Here is a 23,181-nt window from a genome sequence, read left to right on the forward strand (position 1 = left end):
TTCCTTGGTCAAAAGTGAAAATTTTTCAGTGACAATCCCTTTCTTCTTTCTTCTTTTTTCAACAATGACTTTATCATCACGTATTTCATATCCAGGCGCCTTTATAAGGATTGAGGTGCCTAAAGAATCTCTTGGGTGGAGAGCCCTAGCTACCAAATATGGGAAGTCAACTGAGACAGATGTCTCCACCCAAGAGCCGTTTATCCGCGTCATAACTTGTCACCTCCCTTTCCTCTGATTTCACTTTCATAAATTCTTTAGCTAAATAAGGGAGAAAAAAATTATTGAAGATTTAAAAAATTTTAGGAAACTTTAGGAGGTGCAAATTATAGAGGTCATTTTCATAAATCAGTTTCGTTCTTCGTTTTTTCATGAAATTTGAGATATCATATATTGCAACTACAAACAACATTCACGCACGACATCCTTATCTTAAAAAACATTCTTGAGAATATTTGTTATCTAGAGCTTCTTATCCCTTTTAGATAACAACTTTCGACCCTTAAACCCAAATCCTCAGAACATCACGCGATATGCGATATGCATCTCATGTTCAAAAATGAGTAAATGGCTGATATTGAGTAATTTTGAAAACAAAGTATCCGACTTTAATTTATAAAATACAAGTCATATACTATCAAATATATTAGAAATTTGTTTGAATCTAGACTTAACCTTTGCTAAGACAGGGTAACTTTGGATTCTCACAAAGTCACAGCTAAAGCCAAGGTCCGATAATGCTAGATAAATTTGTAGGCTAAGATAACTTTCATGAAAGAGAGGAACAAACGAAAAAGCTTTTTATCGGGAGTAGTTGTCGTCGTATAATTTATCAATCCCGCCACGTCCGTGGACGACTTCAGCCTCAACACCATCTTTTCCCTTGCGCTAATAAAGCTTTACGGGTGATAATATAAATAGATAGATACGAGGCCTCCGAATGCGTTCAAAATGGGTTCTACTACTGAAGGAGTAGGAATTACAACGCTGACAGACACTGCGACTTGACAGGCGCGAGCTGCCAAGACATCGAACGACACTGGAAGAGCGATGCTCACGCAAGGCCGAACCTTATGAGTGCCACGGCATGTCACAATGTCTGGTGATAATATTATCTTAAGATAATGCCAGCTAAAAAGTCAAAACGGACTTGAAGCACCCAAATAAATGTTACGAGACATGGGTATAGGAGGACTAGCCCGAAACAACATTTTAGTAGTTCCTCGGAACAAGCCACTCATTGGTACTGTGTACCAGAGAGTGTATCTCACGTTTTTCACTTTGTAGTACGTAGTAATACGGCAATGAATTTTGAAATTAGCCGTAGATACTGAGTATGTGTACAAACAACCCATTTGGACTCCTACTCAACCACACTTCTTCCGTGTCTAGCTTGATCGTATACCTCTGGCAATGTCGCAGGCCATAACGTAGGAATTCAGTGCTGAATTGTAGCTAAAACTTTATTCTAACAATTTGATGAAAAATTGATGAAAAATGTCTAGTAACCTAATACCAAACGATTGTCCTACGCGCACAGATTGGCAAATAGGAAGGTTGTTTCATGTCGCCTCCATCATTGTAACCGCTTTTAGTTAATTAATTTATAGTTTAATTAATCTAATTTCTGCTTAGGCCCAAGAAAGTAATTATTGGTAGTCCCACTGCATTTCCTTTGAAATCGTCTTCTTAGAAATCACGAGTCCAATAATCAGCGAGAGAGTCTAAATACGAAAGCAGCCGGCGAGGCGACCTTTTCTCTCGATCTCATCTTGGCAAACTGTTTTTTCCTAGATTTAGAACACATCAAACCATAAGTTAATAATAAGTTTAGGGAGACAAAAAGTGCGACAAAGGTTTCCTAGAAATCAGAACACATCAATTGTATAAAAAAATTAAAAGGTCATAACATTTGGTCTCCTATAAGATAAGAAAACATATTTTTTTTAAATCTCTCCGCCGATTGCTTCTGTAAATATCGGAAAATTATCTAAATGAGAGAAATATATCCCTCGTCCACCAAAGTTACCAAAAGAAAAGACCTTTAAATTTCGCACCTATCACAGGAAAAAAATTTCGATTTCCAAGGTTGGAAATTCAATATTTTTGGGTTGGAAATTTTGGTTTTATAATTGAAGGTTGGAAATTTGAGCGATTACCTTAAGCTGATTTGGAAAACGTAAATTACCCATAGGTTTTGTAGAATAAACCAATGCCCGTAAAAAAACAAGTGAAAAAAAAAAACAATGTAGAAATAACAATTTTCCAAGGCTGGTTGGAAAAGATGACTTTTTGGGTGGGACATTTTTCTTTTTCTTTTTTTTTCTTTTTTTTTCTTTATTGAAACATAAATACAGGGTACACTACGAACATATACTCCTTTATTCTTCTTAATTTACATCAACGATCTCCCATTAAACCTCGAGTCAAAACCCAAAATCTTTGCTGACGGCACCTCCTTATTCTCCCTTGTGATGGATCAGCTCTTGAGCCTTGGGGTACTAAACAGAGATCTTGCCAGGATAAGTGAGTGGGCTCGTCAATGGAAGTTGTCTTTCAACACTGACCCTTCTAAACAAGCTGTTAAAGTCCATTTTACCTGCAGACTCACTCCTCCTAATGCTCTAGCAATCTCCTTTAATAGCACTAACATCACTGCCAGTGAGCACCAGAAACATCTAGGTCTTATCTTAGATTCAAAACTTTCTTTTGATCACCATCTTGATGAGAAGATAAAAAAGGCCAATAAAGGTATTAACAGACTTTGCAAACATGTGCCTAGGAGATCTCTTCTTACCATCTATAAATCTTACATCAGACCTCATCTTGACTACAGTGATATCATATATGACCGCCCAGGAAATGCCTCTTTTGTGCAGAAGCTTGAATCCATTCAATATAATGCCTGCTTAGCTATCACAGGTTGCTTTCGTGGAACGTCTCAGGAGAGATTATACTCTGAACTTGGCCTTGAAAGCCTTGCTGACAGACGCTTTACCAGAAGAATAATATTCTTACCTGGACGGTAATATAAGAAATCTACCTTCTGTTAAGACCTTTAAGATTGCAATCTTAAAATTTTTGAGACCCAAACAATCTCGTGTTTTTGATGTTTCTGACAATCAAGGTGTAATCTTTCTAAATCGACTTCGGGTAGGGTTCAGTCATCTCAACGAGCACAAATTTAGGCATATGGTTTTCGTGATACTTTAGATCTTTTTGTGGTTGTCGAACTAACTCAGTTGAAAATACTCAGCACTATTTTCTGCACTGCTCTATATATTCCCATGCAAGACAATCTCTGTTCGACAAACTACAAAACTTGGGTATTGTTTTCCTCCCACTAAAACCTTCTTATTTTTGTCGGCTTTTATTATACGGTGATGAAAGCTTGACTTCAATCTCAAATCAAACTATAATCCTTTCTGTCGTACCAAGAATCGAGCCCTGAGGTACCCCAGCATTGATCCTCTTCCACTCAGACGTTTTCCCATTCAACACAACTCTCTGATGCCTATCATCAAGAAAGTTACGTATTAAGGAAAGCAGTGGTCCGGTCACACCATAAGATTTGAGTTTGAAAAGCAAGCCATCATGCCATACCTGATCGAATGCCTCTGAAATATCTAAAAACACACCCCTGGTATCTAAAGAAGGGTTCACGTCAAACCCTGTAAAAATGTCATGCGTTATGGACAACAACTGAGAAATGCAAGAATCATCCTCCCCTAAACCAGACTGACACGGAGAAAATAGATTATTTGTTTCAAAATATCTGTAAAGTGCATCATAGATACACTTTTCAAATATTTTTCCAAACACCGAAAGAAGAGAAACTGTTCTGTAATTTTTAGCTATGCTCCTGTCTCCCTTTTTATAGACAGGAACCACATTGCCTTTCTTCCACTGTGATGGGAAGATGCCAGAACTGATGGAAAGATTGAATATACTAAACAAAGGATTTACTAAAGAATCACCACAAATCCTGATCATACGAGTAGAAACATTATCCCACCCATGGGCCTTGTTTACGTTCAAAGAATTAATCCCAGCTGGCACACAACGTTGTTTCAACGTTTATCTAACGTTATATGGACGTTGTGAATGTTAGAAAAACGTTGAAACAACGTTGTGGGCCAGCTGGGAATAATTGACGCGATTTTTTCTTCATCAAATTCAAGGTTATTTAGCCTGGAGTCAGTGAGAAATTGTTCAGTTGGCAGCACGCTGCCAGTTTCGATCAAAGAACATTGGTTTGCAAAGAAAGAGTTAAAAATATCGGCCTTCTCAGAAACATTGCTCACAAGGACGTTTCTTTCGTCGCGAATGGGTAGAATTTTGGGGTTTTTTGTATGTTCAAAAACTGCTGAAGGGTAGACCAGTATTTCTTACTTCCGATATTTGGATTATTTAAAGAAATGCCAAGACGAGAAAAATAGTTGTCCTTGGCAGTTTTAACGGCCAATCTGCACCCAACAACCATATTATCGAGTGCCTGGCCATCTAAAGGATTTTGCCATTTTCTCCATCGACGATATATTTTAGCATTGTCCAGAAGCCTCTGCTTTATCTCAGGAGTCATCCATAACACATCTTTATCCCTGATTGTTATGATTTTGTTTGGGACAAAGTTAGAAAAAATGTTAACCCTATTAGCCCCAGGGGGGGGGGCTGAATCTACCACGCTGGAGTTCTTTTGTTTATATCTCGGAGAAAAATTTTTTAAACGACTTGAAACTTTTGGCTTTTAATAAAATCTTATTAAGAGTACTTGTGCAAAGTTTTAGGGTTATCGGTTGTCCAGATCAGGTTTTATGACTTTATTGTGAAACATGACATAAAACCCAGCTAAAATCGCTTAAAACTCAAATTTTTAAAGTGCTGATAACTTCTAAACTATTTATTCAATCATTTTCAAATTTTTACACGTGATAGGCATTGATAATACAAATTTAAAAAATTAAAAGAAAATTTTTGAAAATGATGACGTCATCATTTATGACGTCATCAAATTCTGAAAATTTTACTCATCTTCAGCATAGATTTTAAGAAAAACTCTTCATGGAAATTACAAAACCGGCAATTATGTTAAAGAACAGTCTTTCACCTTTCAGAATCTTTAAACAGAATTGAAATATCTTTATTGGTTCGACTGTAATAGACATTTTTGTAAACCATATATTTGGGCTTTTTTCCGACAGGTGGAAATTTTGTGATGACGTCATCAGTTTTTGAATGACGTCATCAATTTTTTTTTTCTTTTTGGAAAATTGTATCATGATGGAGAACATCTGTACCAAATTTAATGGCCATAGCTCTTCTAGATCGAAAATAATCGAGGGTGGTAGGTTCTACCCCCCCCCCCTGGGGATACAAAAGTCAAAAAAGCTTGGGGCTAATAGGGTTAGGATATATTCAGAGAGAAGGGCGACGCAATCTTCTACATTGAGCCCCAGGAAGGTAGTGTCCCAATCAATGGCATTCAGAGCAAGCATGATCAATCATTTTGGATTTTTGATCAACATTTTTATTTTTCCAAATAGTTTGGGAATCGAAAAAAGCGTCAAAAATTGATGTTGGATTTTTTTTAAGATTAAGACTTCGGATTGAAAAACTAGTCTTTTTGCATTTGAAATGTGTGTTTCTCCAAACAGTTTGGAAAACGTAAAAAATTCATGTGGAAATTACATTTTTGTGAAATTGAGACTCCTCCTTGGATAACTAGACTTTTGGGTCGGAAATTGTGTTTCTCCAAACAGTCTGGAAAGTGGTAAAGACCCATGTGGAAATTACATTTTTGTACCATTTTCTGCGCATGTCCTTTGAGAAAACCACAAGCGATTTTTTCGCGCAGAAATGGTATAACTAACCTAGATATTAGGCTATAGTGTGAGCAGTCAAGCTGTAAGTTTCCGTCAGGTAAGGCGTCCATTCGGAGCGGCCTCGGTCAATCGCAGTGAGTTCGCACAGTGAAGCACATATGGTACTTGTGTCATAGTTTCAAATGGTGCCCTGCTGAGCTGTGTGAGTGATATCTAAGATCAACCACGTATCTGTGCGAACAATAACAAGAGATTGACCGGGAGCCATCGAGCCTAGGCTAGCGAGTGACTGTTCACAAAAACAAAAACCTTGTTTAAGATCTCTTTTTCCACATCTCTGTCATCACTTTTTGGATTTTGACTTTTTTCAGCCTGGATTTTTGAAAATTCCAACCTTTTTTAGCTTGGATTTTGGCTTTATTCAACCTGGATTTTTGAAAATTCCAAGTTTGTTTACTTTGGATTGTGGCTTTTTTCAACGTGGATTTTTGAAAATTCCAAGCCATGGAAAATGCAAAATTTCCATCCTTGGAGAGTGTCCCAAGTTTCCAGGTTGGATTTTCCATTGGATTCTGTCTTTTTTCCAACTAAGAAATCTTGAAATTTCCTAAGAAATCTTGAAATTTCCAACCTTGGAAATCGAATTTTTTTTCCTGTGTATCCTTTGGCATCAAACTACCTTCATTTGCGGAAATTTAATTTCACAAACATAGGGATTTCAATTTCTTGACGCAAAAACTTTCTGTGACAATATTTACAGGATTTTTGAAAGGCTCACGGGTAATGATTGACAATATCATTTTATGTATACGAAGTTCTATTTTACACTGAGTGAAAGAATTTCCACAGGGTTTGGATTTTTTTTTTGGATCTTAACTTATTTTAAGCTTTTTCATTTGACAATTATTACCATTGACCGTCATTTTCAAGCAAGGAAGCCCGTTTTGCTTCCTTCACGAGTTCTTTTTAGAAGCCTACATGACCTTTTGATATGGTCCATAAGTTTTCTGTTTTCCCAAGTTTTAACACTGATTGAACACGTCACTTCAACGCCATTCCTATCCATGAAAGTGACCAATTTTTGTTGGTATCTTTATTTTTCGATGGTGGAGTGGCGTTTGTTGACTGAGCTGACAAGGGCGTAATGGCGTTGGGTGGAAGTAAGCCTCTCTTCTTCAACTGGCTGAACTTCTTTGTTGTTATGGTCACATAGCTTGATCATTCGAAGTTTTCTTAGCGATCGATGTCACAATGTTGAACTCAAACTTTATAAATTTGTATAAGTTTGTTTTGGACACGTGATTTTAATTGTTCTTTTTAATGACACGTGGTTTGCGCAATGTTTACATTTTACTACTTTTATGTCCCTTTAAAGGGACATAACAGTACTTGCGAAATTTGTAAACAAACTGTATGCAGTGGATACAAAATCAAAACAAATGTCACATGTCAAAATAAAAAATCAAACCAAAAATGGCTAATTTCGATTGTTCAATTGTTTTACAAGTTTGTTTTGGACACGTGATTTTAATTGTTCTCTTTAACGACACGTGGTTCGCGCAATGTTTACATTTTACTACTTTTATGTCCCTTTAAGTCACTTCTAATTGCAAATATTATATGACTGACTTGACTTAGATATTGACTTGAATAAAATAAAAATGGGGAAAACCAGCAACTTTTGCTTATTGATAAAGTCCAACGTTTTCCACTTTTTCTCAGACTTTTTGCAAATTTATGAACATTTTTGAGCTCTTCAATGGGATTAAATGGTCAAAACAGGTAAAAAATGGAGAAAAAAATATCAATTTTTACCCCCTGAAGCCCTAAAAAGTGCCAATAATGACGTCACAAACTGAAGTTCTTTCATGATTTTGATAAAGTTCAACATTTTGTAAATTTTTATGAAGTTTTTGAGGATTTATGAGCTCTTCAATGGGTTTCAATTATCAAAAAACGTGAGAAATGGGCAAAAATAGCAATTTTTACCCCCTGAAACCCTAGAAATTATCAATGATGACGTCACGAACTGAGATTTTTTATGATTTTGATAGAGTCCGACGTTTTCCATATTTTTATGGAGTTTTTGAGCAGTTTGAAGCTTCCAAATTGGTTCAAATGGTCAAAATATGCCAAAGATAGGAAAAAATGGCTGTTTATTGTCCATTTTTCTTCAGGCAAACCCCCGGAAAATTTTTTTCAAACAGTTGTACTACTTCTTATTTTCAGTATTTCTGAAAAACTTCAAATCATTTCCTTGGCTAGTTCAAAAGATATTGGCTGATGTTGTTGACAGGAAAACGGCTTCTCCATAGTAATTCCTTACCTTGGCGCTTTAGGACCCCCTACTTCTCAGACCCTCTGGAAACCAAAAGCCCAACATATCTTCGCGTCACCTGACGACCAAACCTGTTGTCATTGTCAATCATATTCATCGAAGCATGAACAAAATTTAAGATTTGACTAAATGATTTTCGTCGCCGGTTTTCCAGGCTAATTAATTGAATGATAACAGTTCAATATTCAAAATTTATCTTCTAAGCTTATTATTTTGAAATTTTTTCTTCTCCTACAGATTATTGAAAATTGATAAACTTAACCAGAGTTTGACAATCCTAAAATGAATCTAAACCATGGCGTTCTAAATCTAAAGCCTAGATTTAGAATGCCATGATCTAAATGTTATGAATGATAGATTTGACATTATGAGACTTCTTTATGAAAAAAAAATATTCTACTGTAGTTCTTTATAGTTTTCTGGTTAACAAAGCTCCGTCAAAGTACATCACCATCGTCATTTTCACCATTCAATTTAATGGTCAAAGTTTCTGTTGTTCCATGACGTCGATGTTTGCCTTTGCTGTGTCGCTTTTTCAACGACATCGCGTGCTCTTTCAAGAAGGCGTCTCGACGAAGCATTTTCTGTAGATTTTCACGAAAATCTTCATGGAAAAAACAATAGATGAATGGATTTAAACAGGAACTTAAGTTCGGGAAGTACTCCAGTAATGATAAGACAACGTTTGAAATTTCGAAAGGTATGAAGGTATGAATAAACGTCATCAAGCATAAAGGTGTATAACAAAGTACAAAGGTCCCGAAAACAATCACAATCACTTTTGTAGCTTTAAATTCGATTATATGACTCATCCAAAAATGTTTGCATGGATTATCATGGTGCGGGATAGGAGAAATAGATCCCACTAAATGTTGTGGTGGTTTTCCCTTGTATCTTTCAATCTCTCGACTCTGCTTGACTGCAACTCTCCATATCTGCAGGTAGAGATAGACCATAATGACGCAGGGTAGAAAGAAAACCACCGGGTATAAACTTCGATCAAAATAAACATCAAATTTTCTACATTTGTATTCAACAACTTTGAATGTTTCACCAAAGCCAAATGGTGGCGTTAGGTGAACGTTATTCAGGATCACGCCCCAGAAAATGGCGTACGCCCATATAAAAAAGATACATGATCGCCATCTACGCATCAAGCTGCAATGGCGGTAATAATATGGTTTTGTTATTGAAATATATCTATCGACAGCTATAAAGAAAAGATGAGTGACCGAGGCTGCAAAGAATGTAACATCAGCCGTATGGAGCAATCTGCACAGGCTAGCTTTGTAACAAAAGTTCATGTTGTTTAGAGCGATGGCTATTTTGATTGGAATGACGAAAACTGATACTAAGAGGTCAGTGATAGCCAAAGATGCGAGAATTTTGTATGTTGCATGACGGCGAAGCGAGCGGATCTTCATGATCATTGAGAATGAGAATAAATTTCCGCACAACGCCACAAGAAGGGTGGCTATGAGGATTAGGGCGTATATGATCATGGGCGGCTCTGGATCTTGACTGCAGTGATGTTTACGACATTCCATCTCACCACTCAAGAATAAGGCAACAGTTCGATATGAAGCATGCTTACTGTGATGGTAATCAAAATCATGTTTTTCACAAGCTGCAGCTGTAGTTGAAATATGATTCTCGATCAGTAGCAAGCTTGACATATTCTCTTTGGGTAAAGGCAGTGGCATTTCTGCAATCACCTGACTCAAACAACATATGTAATCTTGGTTTGGCATCGTCAATACTGGTAGCAGTTTCGACACGTTTGATACAAAAGAAACAGGCGATGTTGTCAGGTTTGTTGGAGAAGTTGTGGAGTTTGAAACAAAGGGATTCGACATTTCGTTGTTTCCGTTTATTTTTATGATGGTATGATTTTTATTTTTCCTGAAATATAAGAAAATGAAATTCAGGATAAAACCATTTAAGATTTTTTACCAGCTGTTTTTCATACAGAGAAAGTCTTGGTAACCCAGGGTGTTGAGCCTCCAAATTTGAAATTGACGCTAAGGTCTGAAGAAATAAAATTGAGTACTGACCCTTTTGATGTAAAAATTCCAGTGGATTGATAATCTGAATCGCAGACCTCTACAAAACCCCAGGAAGTATATAAAGAGCACGAGTCCATTAGTGGATGCCAGCAGCCTAGTGGATTGTGTGATCGAAATAGGTTATTTTGAGAGAAATTTCCACTTGGTGGCATCAAGAACCCCAGAAATTTCGTTTTGATACGACAAATACAACTGTTAGAGCTAGAGAACGTCCTTCCATACTTGCTAGTTGGTAACTGCTAACAAACTTACTACTCCAGCATTTATACATCTCTACTGGAAACTAAGTGAAAGCTTTTGCTGGAATGGCAATTTTATATTTCATAAGAACAGGTATATAAGAACATGAACCTAAAATTTGACCAGATAATCTAGATACCAATCTAAGAACAAATTTAAGAGCCGAAATTGAGAATTTATCAAGAGAATAATGATTTCAAGGTTTTGTGTATTTTCCAAGCATTTTTGTAATAGGCCTTATGATTTAAAAGAAAAGCCGACTTTGATCCAAACTTTAGTAGCTCCTATATAACAAAATATTTTGTAAAAGAAAAAGTACTTTACAGACATAGCTATCATATATAAAGGTAAAATCTTCCATAGCTGAATCTTCAGACGGCATTATTTAGTAACAGCAGTATTCAAAACTAAGATTACACGTGAAACGGGGTTAATTCCAAAAGAAAACTATGTAGCATAATTTTAATAGCCTTCCCCTCAAACCGACCAATTCACCACGCCGCAATTTTTTTGGAATTCACACCTGAAATATTCGACTCTCACAATCACGCCGAATTTCTCGAAAATTCATGCCATCACGTCACACTAATAAATCCCTCTAACATAGCACTAACCGCTGACAGCCTCTTTAATTGATTGAGAAATAACGGACTCCTCTGGTCTGCAATTTGTAAAACTTAGCGAATCACAACATGGCATTCTTACAAATTCAAGCCTAACTAAAAATGGTAGGACTGTTTAGTCTGATGCTTGTGGGGACGAACCGGGTTCTCGACACTGATATTACTGGCCCATTTTCCACAAAATACCGCCGTTTTGTTCCTCAAACACCAAAACACTGACACTGACAGAAGAACAAACACTATCACACCATAAACTTTATCCCTTGACTTTAGATCGGGGTAGCCAAAGCGATGATAACTCTAAAAAGTTAGTCGGAAAAACATTTTGAAGATATTACAAAAGTTTGTAGTACGATCTAAACAGATAAAATATGACTCTAAAAAATCTCTTCAGGGTTGGAAACTACAATTTCAACTGCAGCTTTTCAATTCGATTTAAAAACTTTAAAAGGAAAATCAAGATGTCTCGAAGCTTTTTATGAAGCAGGTGAAGACAAGAGATGAGTCGTTCATAAACTTATCAAAATCAAAAAGCAATCAATTTTCAAAACAAAGGTTTATAAGTAGCATATCGGCACATAGTCCAAGAATTCAAGATAAGGGAAAACTAAATGGAGTTATTTGGAACGAAAAAGAAAGAAAATTGAACACCCATAAGGATGTTCGTTTTAAATATTTTTGCTGTCATGGCAAACTTTACAGACCAGAATGTCTAGAAAACGTTTTAAACTAATTCTTGTTTTGCTTGTCTTCTTTCATAGCCAATATTACAATAGACGATATCGGCTTTACCGAATTCTCCCCGAATGATTACCCATGATGCATTGCGCAAAAAAATTCACGGACGATAACCCAAACCCTAACAATGCATCATGGGTAATCATTCGGGGAGAATTTAGAAAGCCGATATCGTCTATTCTAACAAAACGCACTTCAAGCGAATGAGCTTTAATCTCTTTCATGTCAAAAGACGTATGTTTTTTTTAATACTGCATTTGTTGCAGAGGCTAGACTGCTGGCATTTAGCATCCAGACTCGTGCTACTTGCGATTCTGACAAGAAACAAACCTAATGAAATCCTTCCAAACTGAAACATTGTAATATAGAGAAAGATGCACGGATTTTTTTCTTATTGAAAACTTAGAACTAAAATGAAATTTTAAATCCCAACCCATTTATAACACCCCCTTCTCACAGACCCACTGAGACCCCTTTCCACTGGAAAAAGTGGCCAAAATATCGTCCCCGGTGGAAAATTATTCTCCAATTTTTGTTTGTCCCCACTGAAAATAATCAAATAAGCCAACCCTCACTGCAAAATATTGTGCTACTTTCCCCATCCCCATCAAATTTTCTTTGTTTGAAAACAAATGAATTGAAATCCCCAGCCATAAAAACATGAGAATATCAATCCCCATCGAGTTTCTGTCAGTTATTTTCATCCCCACTGGCTGAAAAAACACTACCGGGTCTGTGAGAGTGGGTATTTTAAAGTAAGAGATTATCAATCTCCAACTGTCTTTCGCTCACTCTTAAAAATCCTCTCTATTCGAATGTTTTTTAAATGTTTGATTTTTTCTCAACCTTTATCAAACTACTAATTAAAAACTTCTGAAGGCTCACAAAATAAAAAACAAGCCAAACTGTTTGAATCTTGGAGAGTCTGACTTCAAGGTCACTGTGACAGGGAACTTTCACCAGAACTGAAACAGCAATCTAACTGTCAAACTAAATGTCTCTAACTCACACGTTGTTATTTCCACTCTTGAGTTCAATACATTTTTTTGCCTCAGCCCTTCCACTTGTAGTGTCTTGCTCAATGAACGTTTATGCCATAACCTTCATCAAGTGTTTACAAAACCCAAAGATCTTTAAGAAAAAGAAAGATATTCAAAGAAATCAAACCAAAGAGAGACTCCAACCCTACTTTTTGGTAAAATTCTTGACTGTTTTTAATGAAGTAAATATTCTCATAACCACAAAAATTCTTAAAAGAACAATCGAGACGAAGCTTTTCATCAGTTTTGAAATGTTTTTTCAATCGTTATGTAACCAGTTGGTTCAAAACGCAGGAGACAGGAAACAGGACGCAGAATTCAGGTCAGCTTTAATTACTGTAAAACACAAAGAAAATGTTTGAAAACACTTGTAATCATTAGAAATATCATTCTGAAGGTTGGTCTAGAACTTTATTAAAGGTCAAAATCTATCCACGTGCTTACCATGTACGTTTGCATTCTGCGCCGTGTATAACACGTACCTCAATTACACGTTCAATTTTTTTTTGTTACAAACAAAAGACAAGTTGCGATTTGCATACTTTTTGATCACGTTACCAAAATCTCATCTTGGGATTGGTTTAGATTCTAATCACATGATCAAAAAGTTTGCAAAATAAATCGATTTTGGTACATAAGCTCCATCTTTTAAGTAACAATAAAAAGAGACAAAAGCTTTCCAGATCAGTGTTTTTATAATGACTATGATATTGCACATAAATCACGCATCTATAATAGCAATTATCTTTTCAATGTCATTGGCATGTTACATATGCTATATACAAAGTACATGTGACAGCCTCCCTCCTGACAGGAAAATAGCTATTTCACAATCGCTAATTATCATATCCCATTATATCTCCTGCATCACCTTGGGTATGATAACAAAAATTGGTTAAAATAGCGTCAAAGGTTCATATTTTATAAATATATCAATATTTTTATCCCCTGCCTCGTATTTTTTGATGAAAATGACGTCACTATTTCATATCTCTAAAAAACAGTTCTCTTGGAGCACTTAATGTTTTCAAAATATATCAATCTATATCCGCTTGCACCGTCAGCATCCTATTGAGAATTATATGTTACAATTTTCCGGTCTGTAGTTTGTATGACCTGCATCCTGTCTCCTGTCTCCTGCGTTTCGAACCAACCGTTATGAAACTATATAATGATAACCAAGAATTTATTATCGTGAGAATTGCATATTTTTCTCTTTGAAATACAATCTCTTGTGATCATGCCATTATGTTTTGATACAATGTCTTGTACCCAATGAATTGAACCTCGATATCTGCTTTCGCCTACAGTAGGTACCCTGAGTATCAGATTTGCCAAAGTTTGCAATAAAAAGATTTTTTTAGGTGTCTCAGTATAAAACACGCCGTCGTAAATATTGTATATTAAAGCAAATTTTGTTCTTAATGAAGCAGTAGCAGTTTAGTTTCAAAAACTTTTAATGATATCAATTTAATGGCGAACCTTTTTATGCTGTCAAGCACACAATATCCCAAATTTAGATGTAAGAGCGTGCGTCAAAGACTACGAAAAAGAGTAAACAGAAGGTTTCTTATTCCAACGCAACAACCTTTTTCATCAAATTTTCAAAAACAGGAAAACTTGCAAAGTAGAAATACTGTACCATCTTGTCCCTTCCACTATCCTCTTCCTTAAAAGGTATCATTGGATCATTGTACTCTAAGGTCCCGAATAGTAGGGGGGGTCTGAATAAAAGGGGGGGTCCGAAATTTTTGCAAAATATAATAAACGGGGGGGGGTCTAAATAAACGGGGGGGGGGGTCTGAAAATATTTAGGTAAATAAAGGCTAAAATCAGGCTATTTAGAGCAAAATAAGGGTCCTTCTCTTTGACAGCTGAAAATATTCTTAAAAACTAATAAACGGGGGGGTCCTAATAAGAACGGGGGGGTCCGAAATATTTTCGAAAATTAATAGGCGGGGGGGGACGTCTATTCGGGACCTTAGAGTATTCTACATGAAGCATTTTTTTCCTTTTTTGCTCCGACTGACAAATAAAATTCAGTGGTTGATACAGGGGTGTTTAAGTGATCTCCGTGGCAAACCCCGTCACGCTATTTACGCAAAAGTTTTTGCTCTTGCCACCATAACGAAAATTTACAAAAAAGGTTCATAACTTAATAATTAGTGAAAAATAGCCTAAATCACGCATCAAGTTTTTACCCTATCACGTATCACGCAAAAGTCCTATAATCACACTACTAGTATGACGCCAAAAAAATGGAATTACGCCATCATGCAAGAAAAAAAGGCTTAATCGCGCCATCATACACTATGCGTAGGGGAATCTCTCGAGCTACGACGACCTTCATCGTACAACGCTTCTAACCCACACAATGCCAGTTTGTCTATGAGTGACGCTTATAAACAACAAAGAGAGAGGAAAATAAGAACTTCAAGCTCACTCTCGTTTCCAGGATGAATATTTTTGAAATAGTTATGCCAGTGTTTGTTTGATGATGTTTTAGCCCTGATGCTCATTGACATGTTTCTTGCCATGTGCCTCACAGGTTAAAACTTTTTTCAGGAAGCTGAACTGTGATGCTCATGGCAAGAAACATTTACCTTACATAACGTAGTATTTTCCTCATTTTTCCATAATTATTTATAAATAGTCTAGACTCTCCGACCCTTTTCTCATCTCTTTGATTAAAAAATGTTACAGTTAGGAGATATAATCTTTCAGCTTCATATCTATACTTTCAAATCACGAACCTTCTAAAAACAATTTCGAAATGCCGTGGAATATTTTTGATTCTCTACCGTAACGAAAAAAAGACTATAAATTCTACCCTCCTACGTAGCACTTAGGAGAGATTATAAAATTTGGGACTTTATTTTTGAACAGTGTGCATTTGGAAATAAAAAATTATCTTTTTTCAAGGGTCGAAAATCTTTGGGAATTCGTCTTACGCAGAACTTTATTTCACTCAGGGGAAATTTTCTAAACAGATGGGTAATAATTTTATTTCACTTGGAAACTTTCTAAAATTGTTCATGTACATTGCAAAATATATTTCGGAACTTTAAATTTTTCACTGTGCGCATAAAAATTGCCAAAAATCATATTTCGGCTCATTCGCTTATATGACGATTTATCCTTTAAATAGATTCACGTCTACCAGAAAAATTTCTGACCCCATTACTCCAAATCAAGCCCACATTTTCATAATTCATCATTCGAAAGACGAAACCATTGTTTTTATCGCAATGAAAATCTTCGACCTCTTCAGACATATTCTAACGAAAGAAACTTTTGAAATATTTTGGAAAATCTTCCGTAAAAAAAATATTCCAAAAAATGGAAATTTGTAACTCAAATAAAACCACTGGAAATAAAAGATAATTTTCAAATGTCTTCCCTGAACTGTATATTATAAACGAGATTTTTTTCATTTTAGAGTAAATATTGAGTTGTAAACAATAAAAAGGGAATCAATTCCAAAAGGGGTTTTATCGGTCAAAAATATCACTCCCATCGAGCTAATAAAACGTGATGTACAACGATTCAATTTGATATCAATTTGATATCCAAAATAGTTTCTGGTTTTCTTATCAAAAATGATTTATTACAAAATATCTCGATCTTTTTCGTCTGGAAATTTCATTATTTTTGCGACAAGAGACAAAATCTCAACAGCTAACAAATACGGTCTTTGTTTTTCATAATGGGGGAGAGTCGAGACTGGATTTCTACACTTTACTTCGAAGCAAGTAGGATTGAAGAACACACATAACGTTGGAGAATTTTGGGTGAAAACTTGGTTTGGATGTTGTAGTTTTGCTCAGAAGGAGTGGCAAATTTAATAGTCCTTCCAAGGGATTGACTAGTTTCTGGATTAACTCTCGTAAGGAAAGATTGGTTGAACAAATCTCCGTTAGAGGTCGATGGATCTTGAACTGACGGATTCAATCTAGCGTTTTCTTTGATTTCAAGCAGTAGATTTTTTCGAGATTTAACGATCTCGGGTGAAACAAGGCATGTCGAGGACATGCCTTGTTTCACCTGAGGAAGGATTTTACTTTCAATCTGTCGTCTGTCGTTTGGTTGAAAACCAATAAGTGTCCTTCATTTTCCACCCAAGAGCTTTGACTCTTGCTCCTTCGGGGATTTAAACTCAATGGCTATCACGTAAATTTATTCTTTACCCAGACTGAAACGGGAACCCAAAGATTAAAAATATAATTTTTTTTTTCAAGAAACTTGATATAATACAGGCGTGTAAAGATGAAATACTGATAGACAGCAAATACAGACCACAAAATTGTCCCATGTGCGAGGGTGGTGTCTAAAAGCAAATAATACCTTTCAACAAAAATTTGGAAAACTCAAAAAGGAATTCAGAGTACCTACCTTGCTTATTTGTCAGGAGTAGAAACACATCCTTAATTTTAAAGTTTCAGAGAAATGGAAAATTAACTTTTTATTTTCAATCCTTAATAAGTAAGGACGGCCTTCATCCTAGCCTGTACCAAACCATACAAAAGGATAGCTTCCAGAAGGTTTACAAATTGTTCAAATGCTCAAAAATAATTTGCCATGAAGTGTAAAGTTTCTTTTCATCACCCAACAAAATACTGACTGGTTTAACTCTAAGTTTTTTTAAATACAGGAAAATCACTCTGAAGTTAACCTTCACACCAAAAGATTCTTAGAACTTAAAAATCTTCCTACTGTGCCGAATTTGTACAGGCTAACTTTATCCATATTCACAGACAATCTTCGTAAGTCTGCTTAATACTTTTGCTACTTTTTGCAATAAAAACATTGTGGAAGATAAAATATTAATACCTAGATATCATCTGTTCCCAATAGAAAACAGTAATGAAGGACAAGAATCGAAAAACTTTCTCTGTTTTCATTAGCTTTTCCCTGAGAATCTTTCCCTTTCTGGCAGAGATGAATTTTTATCTTGATCAGTCAAAGTAGTCAAAAACATTCATACTTCATAAACACGATAATATAAGAACATGACGAAAGCCAAAGAACAAATCAACAACATGCCAAGCATCGGATTTAAAAAATGGCTAAAAAATGCCGATGCTAAGCTCCTTGAACATATAAAGAACACATAAGAACTTCTAATCCTGAAAATCACGAACAAAAAAAGAACAGTGGAGCTGGAACCAAAGTTAACTGGTTCTTATGAAAAAGGTGTGTAGCGTTGCCAGATGGGAGATACACCGCCAAGCACTTTATCCCTTTAACTGTCTAAAAACATTCGACTCCAGTGCATACCGCTAAAGAAAAGGAGCAAAAAAAATTGCTTTTTAGCTTATTCTTCATTAATTTTATCCTCTTATGCAAGCATAAGTTATCCAGCCCTAACTGAAAATCATAAGCATCTAGCGCGCTGTCAACAGAATTTTTAAATCTAACAAATCATAAACCGCTGAAAAGATCATTTGGAGCACTAGAAGACTAGAATCTTTAAGAGAATTTATGAAAATGAAAATGAAAAATGAAGAGAAAAATGGTATGTACTAAAAGAACATAGAATAAAATATACACTAGCCCTGTCCAGTTCTTTTCCTTCGTACCTTCAACCACCAAAGGACGTAAAAAAGAAATATGCAAGAACATGGGAAGGATATGGTTTTGTTTTTGATGTCACAAAAATGATATTTATCAGAGATATTATTTAAGGGTGTGAAACTAGAAGAAGAAGTTTTTATCAGCTCTCGAATTCCTTCTTCCAAAAGATAGCGATGACCACAAATCACCTTCCCTCCATTCATTATGACTTTTGAAGCGGGCGGGAACACCTTTTTTGTGGCGTTATTGTAAGACTGATTAGACCACGTAGAAGCATTACTTCTTCAACTATGGATTAGGTCAGTAAACCCCTTGAGGAACAATAAAACAACAACAAGACTGTTGTCGGAAACGGCGACATAGAAATTGAACTCATATGAATTAAGCAATAGTCATATATTTTCAGAATTTAGAGTACTTGAGTATATTGAGCGTATACCCGATAATCAAAACCTGCTGGAATATTAAGATGCATGAGGGGTACAAATTCATAGGCGAATCTCTCAAAGGGTCCTAAATCACTAAAATCGAAAATTTCCCTCTCAATGTCAAAATCTCTTCTCTCAAAGGATCGTTTTTCAATTTTAGGCTCGGAAATAACCGTCACCTCGCAAACCTAATATACATTCCTAAATTTCTAAATTTACTTATAGAGTCATTACAATTTTACAAAAAAAGACACAATGAATGAATCAAGAAGCACCACACCACACCGACATCATCAACCACTCAACATTTCTCTTCATACAAGATGCTGCATTGAACAAACTCTTGCTCCTTTACAAAACATGAACACGAAAAGTCTTGAAACGATGAACAAATTGTTGGCTCCCTGTCTACCTGATAGTGAAAACAGAGTCTTAAGTAGCCATGGGAACAAGACAAATATGCTTAAAGATAACCTATTCGGGTCTATCATTTTAACCTTGGTGCCATCAAGTGAGATTTCTACTAACCATGAAAATACAGACCACTGTCAAAAATATTTGTGTGAAACCCCGATCAATCAAAACATGTATCCTTACATAACATTACTAATAGCAACACTTCTCATCGCAACCATTGGCAATATTTTTGTTTGTAGCATCATCACCAAGATTCGATCATTACGTCAACATCCGACATACAAACTCTTAAAATCCTTAGCTGTTAGTGATCTGCTGGTATCGCTACTCGTCTTACCGATCAAAATATCCATGGCTTTAACCAACAATCATTTCTGCAGCTCAATCAACATATGTCGACTATATCAGACTGTTGACCATGTATTTTTTACTGCTTCGATCACCCATCTGTTTGTTATTGCTATAGATCGGTATCTGACAATCAGTCGACCTTTTAACTACCGGTTTGCAGAAAAACATTACAGGTATCACATTTTATCAAATTATATTTTTGTATCGCTTGAACAGCAGGCCTGTTTTCGGATCAAATATATATCAACAGTATTGCAGGAAACCCATCTGTATACACACGCACTATGAAAGGGGAGGCTAACAGTCATTGATTTTTTCTTTGACATGTCTTGTAACTTGATTGCGAAGAAAAGAAATTAACGAAGCCAGTCCTGATATTTTTAGATGTTACTAATTCGATTACTTACAAGCTTTTAAGCTCTTTTACATGTATTGACACTATAAGTTTCCTCGAGTCGAATCTTTCAAAACAAGTCCGAGTGAAGAAAACGAGCTAAGTAAATTTCATACTCGAAGTTTTATGCCACATAGGATGGCATCTTTCAGTGAAATAAACGTTTCACTCAAAAATGTCATATATAAGATTCTCAATTAAGACATCTACTCGATGTCAGCATATTAACCCCAATTGATGTTGTTTTGTTCTCTAGTTTCCCCAGTGCGTTTTGTGTCTTTTAAAGGTACCAAGTCAAATATTTCGCCTTTGGCATACAACTTTTACCACTTTTACCACTTTTACCAGTTAAAGAAGATTGAGTTATTAAAGTTCGAGCTTCCAGCGGTCTGTGTGATGGTGTGATTGGCCCTTTTTTTATTGTAGTAGTGGTGTGTTCTATGATTTCAAAAGAGTGATGGTACATGTGATCACTCATCACTGTGATGGTGTCAAAAGATTTTTCTTTGTATAATGACGCGATTAGAATTTAGTTTTGCTCCGCTAGGAGGGGCCTCTATGAAGACTCTGGTGCATCAAATTTTCTTTAAATTTCAGGATGATGATTTGTGTGGTATGGATATATGCAGCTCTCTGGGGAGTTCTCAGCAATGTTGATTTTGAAACCTATCAATTCCAATCAACCTTCCATATCGATCATGGAAAATGCCAGCGGAAAGACATCATTTTCCCACGTGTTTTATTCATCGCAGTTTTCTTTTTGCCTTGTTTAGTCATGTTTTATATGCATGCTTGTGTATGGAAAATCGCTGTTGATCAAGGAAAAAAAATCGAGAAAGAAAACACACCGACACTTCAATTCAAAAGACTGACAGGCGTAGAGAATAGTGAAAAAAGCTCTAAACAACTGTTACCAAAATATCTCAAGCAGTTTTCAAATTCTTCATCAGGAAAATTCAAAGTTGAGTTTCGCGCTACAAAGATTATTCTCTCCGTATTCGGCACCTATCTTATCTGCTGGGCACCTGTCACCATTATGACTTTCATGCGGACTTTCAGAACGTTCAACATCGACAAGAATGCGTATTTGTTTCTGTGTAGCTTTCTACCAAATCTGAACAGTTGTCTAAATCCGTTTCTGTATTGTTTACTTCATCGAGACTTTATAAACGCGTTGAAAACAGTCTATAGGCGCCTAAAGTTTGTTAGTAAACATGAGATGTCGATCAAACATAGAGCTAACACTGGTGAAATTATACGGACCAGAAAAGCAAACACTAGGTGATATCTAGCGGACCAGAAGGTTAAAGATTACGCAAAAATATACGGACCAAATACTAGTTTAGTAGTGTTATACGGACCAAAGGAGCAAACACTAGATAACATTATAAGGACCAGAGGGGAAAGCACTACATAACATTATGCGGATCAAAAGAGCAAACACTAGATAAAATTATACGGACTAGAAGAGCAAAAACTATATAACATTATACGGACCAGAAGAGAAAACACTAGATAACATTATACGGACCAGAAGAAAAAACACTAGATAATATTATGGGGACCAAAAGAGCAAACACTAGATACAATTATACCATAGTCCGTATAAAAAAACCCAGTCTGGAAGCCTTTTGTTTCTTTCCATTGTTTCTTACTTGAACTTGCGTTGAGAAATTAGTTTGTTTTGCTCACTGTTTGATCATTTGATTAAATCTTAAACCAATCCCAAGAGGAATACTTGGTAACGTGATAAAAAACTGAGCAAATCGATTTCTATCTTTTGATATTAACAAAGGAAAAAGCTAACAAAAAATTAAAACAATAAGCATCCAGAACAGGGTTTTTTATACGAACTATGATTATACGGACCAGAAGAGCAAACACTAGATAACATTATATGGACCAGAAGAGAACGTTTCGCTCCAAATGAGCAACGTACCTACTTATCTTTTGAATACAATGTTTGAAAAGAACCAAAGCAAATATTCAAGGAAAAGTTGTCAACTAGATTCAAACAAAACAAGAGTCAAAGTAATATTTCCGTTTCTGGCAAAGAAAAACGGCTTGAAATGATTTGGAACGCTACGTAGTTTTGGCTCGCAATATCGAGGACAGACAATACACTCCGTCCTAATAAGCCAGTCAATCTAATAAAAAAGAAGACCCGCCACCGCTTGATTTCTATATTTAAGGAATGAAAAAATATTTTCAATCACACGAACTACAGACTTCCTAAAGATTTCAATGATACAAAATAAACGTTGTATCAGTACAGTGGGTGTATCTCGATGCGACGACGTCATGTCATTTCATTTTATTAGTTCTAAACTTGAGCCCATTCTCCTGCTTACAAAAAATTATCCATTCAAATTTGCTTACTCCCAGATCCTGCTAAAACACCCCTTTCTCACAGAGGGCCTGGGACCCCTTCCCACTAGAAAAATTGGCTAAAATATCCCCTCGGTGGAAGATTATCCTCCGATTTTTGTCCCTGCTGAAAATAATTAAATAAACTAATCCTCACTGCAAAAAGTTATGCTATATTTCCCATCATCATTGAGTTTTCTGACTCCAAAACAAAAGAATTGAAATCCCCAGCCATAAAAAATGTGGGAATATCAATCCCCATTGAGTTTCATTCCGTTATTTTTACCCCCACTGGATGAAAGAGTCCTACCAGGGTCTGTCAGAAGGGGGCGTCTAAAATGTACCTTCAATTTCATGTGATTTTTTTCAGCTTACTTACCTTACCTTGCTCATCATTAAGACCTTTGGCGACGAAACTAATTTCCCATGAGAAAAACAAGAAGAGGAAACATGGAAGAAAAACTACCAGAGCAAAACCACTAAATCATAATTAGGGGAAAACGAACAGAAAAGCCTTGTTTTAAACCCTCTATAAAGTGTACTTTGAGGTACTTTAAAATTTTAACACCTTTTTTTCTTCATGTTTCTTCTTCATTTTCATATTTTGTTGTGTACCATTTTTCCTCGTTTCTTTTTATAAGTTTTGTTTTTGTGAGTTGACAATATCATCCTAGTCCTAATGTGTGAAAGTCTCCCCTTTCCCCTTTTTTAAGGTGGTAGTCTACCGCCAGATTTCAAAAGTCAAAAAATCACATTTTTTGCAATAACTCAAGAACTTCTTTA

General features: G+C 35.9%; 2 protein-coding genes across 2 annotated transcripts; one reads left to right on the forward strand and one right to left on the reverse strand.

Moving 5' to 3' along the window:
• Positions 1–8,337: 8,337 nt before the first annotated feature.
• On the reverse strand, positions 8,338–9,910 carry LOC136808544 (trace amine-associated receptor 7f-like). The gene has a single exon (XM_067065072.1). It carries the CDS (start codon positions 9,861–9,863, stop codon positions 8,598–8,600), a length of 1,266 nt encoding a protein of 421 aa, XP_066921173.1. The 5' UTR covers positions 9,864–9,910; the 3' UTR covers positions 8,338–8,597.
• Positions 9,911–19,098: 9,188 nt separating this feature from the next.
• On the forward strand, positions 19,099–22,662 carry LOC136808545 (histamine H2 receptor-like). The gene is made up of 2 exons (XM_067065073.1): positions 19,099–19,810; positions 20,629–22,662. Exons 1-2 carry the CDS (start codon positions 19,125–19,127, stop codon positions 21,314–21,316), a joined length of 1,374 nt encoding a protein of 457 aa, XP_066921174.1. The 5' UTR covers positions 19,099–19,124; the 3' UTR covers positions 21,317–22,662.
• Positions 22,663–23,181: the final 519 nt, after the last annotated feature.

This window comes from Clytia hemisphaerica, unplaced genomic scaffold (genome assembly GCF_902728285.1).
Source record: "Clytia hemisphaerica strain Z4C2 unplaced genomic scaffold, Clytia hemisphaerica genome assembly, whole genome shotgun sequence".
Classification (NCBI taxonomy): domain Eukaryota; kingdom Metazoa; phylum Cnidaria; class Hydrozoa; order Leptothecata; family Clytiidae; genus Clytia; species Clytia hemisphaerica.

Coding starts and splice junctions, on each gene's coding strand:
- LOC136808545 (XM_067065073.1), top strand. CDS start 19,125: ATGAATGAATCAAGAAGCACCACACCACACCGACATCATCAACCACTC. Junction 19,811..20,628: donor TTTGCAGAAAAACATTACAG/GTATCACATTTT, acceptor TTTAAATTTCAG/GATGATGATTTGTGTGGTAT.
- LOC136808544 (XM_067065072.1), bottom strand. CDS start 9,863: ATGCCACTGCCTTTACCCAAAGAGAATATGTCAAGCTTGCTACTGATC.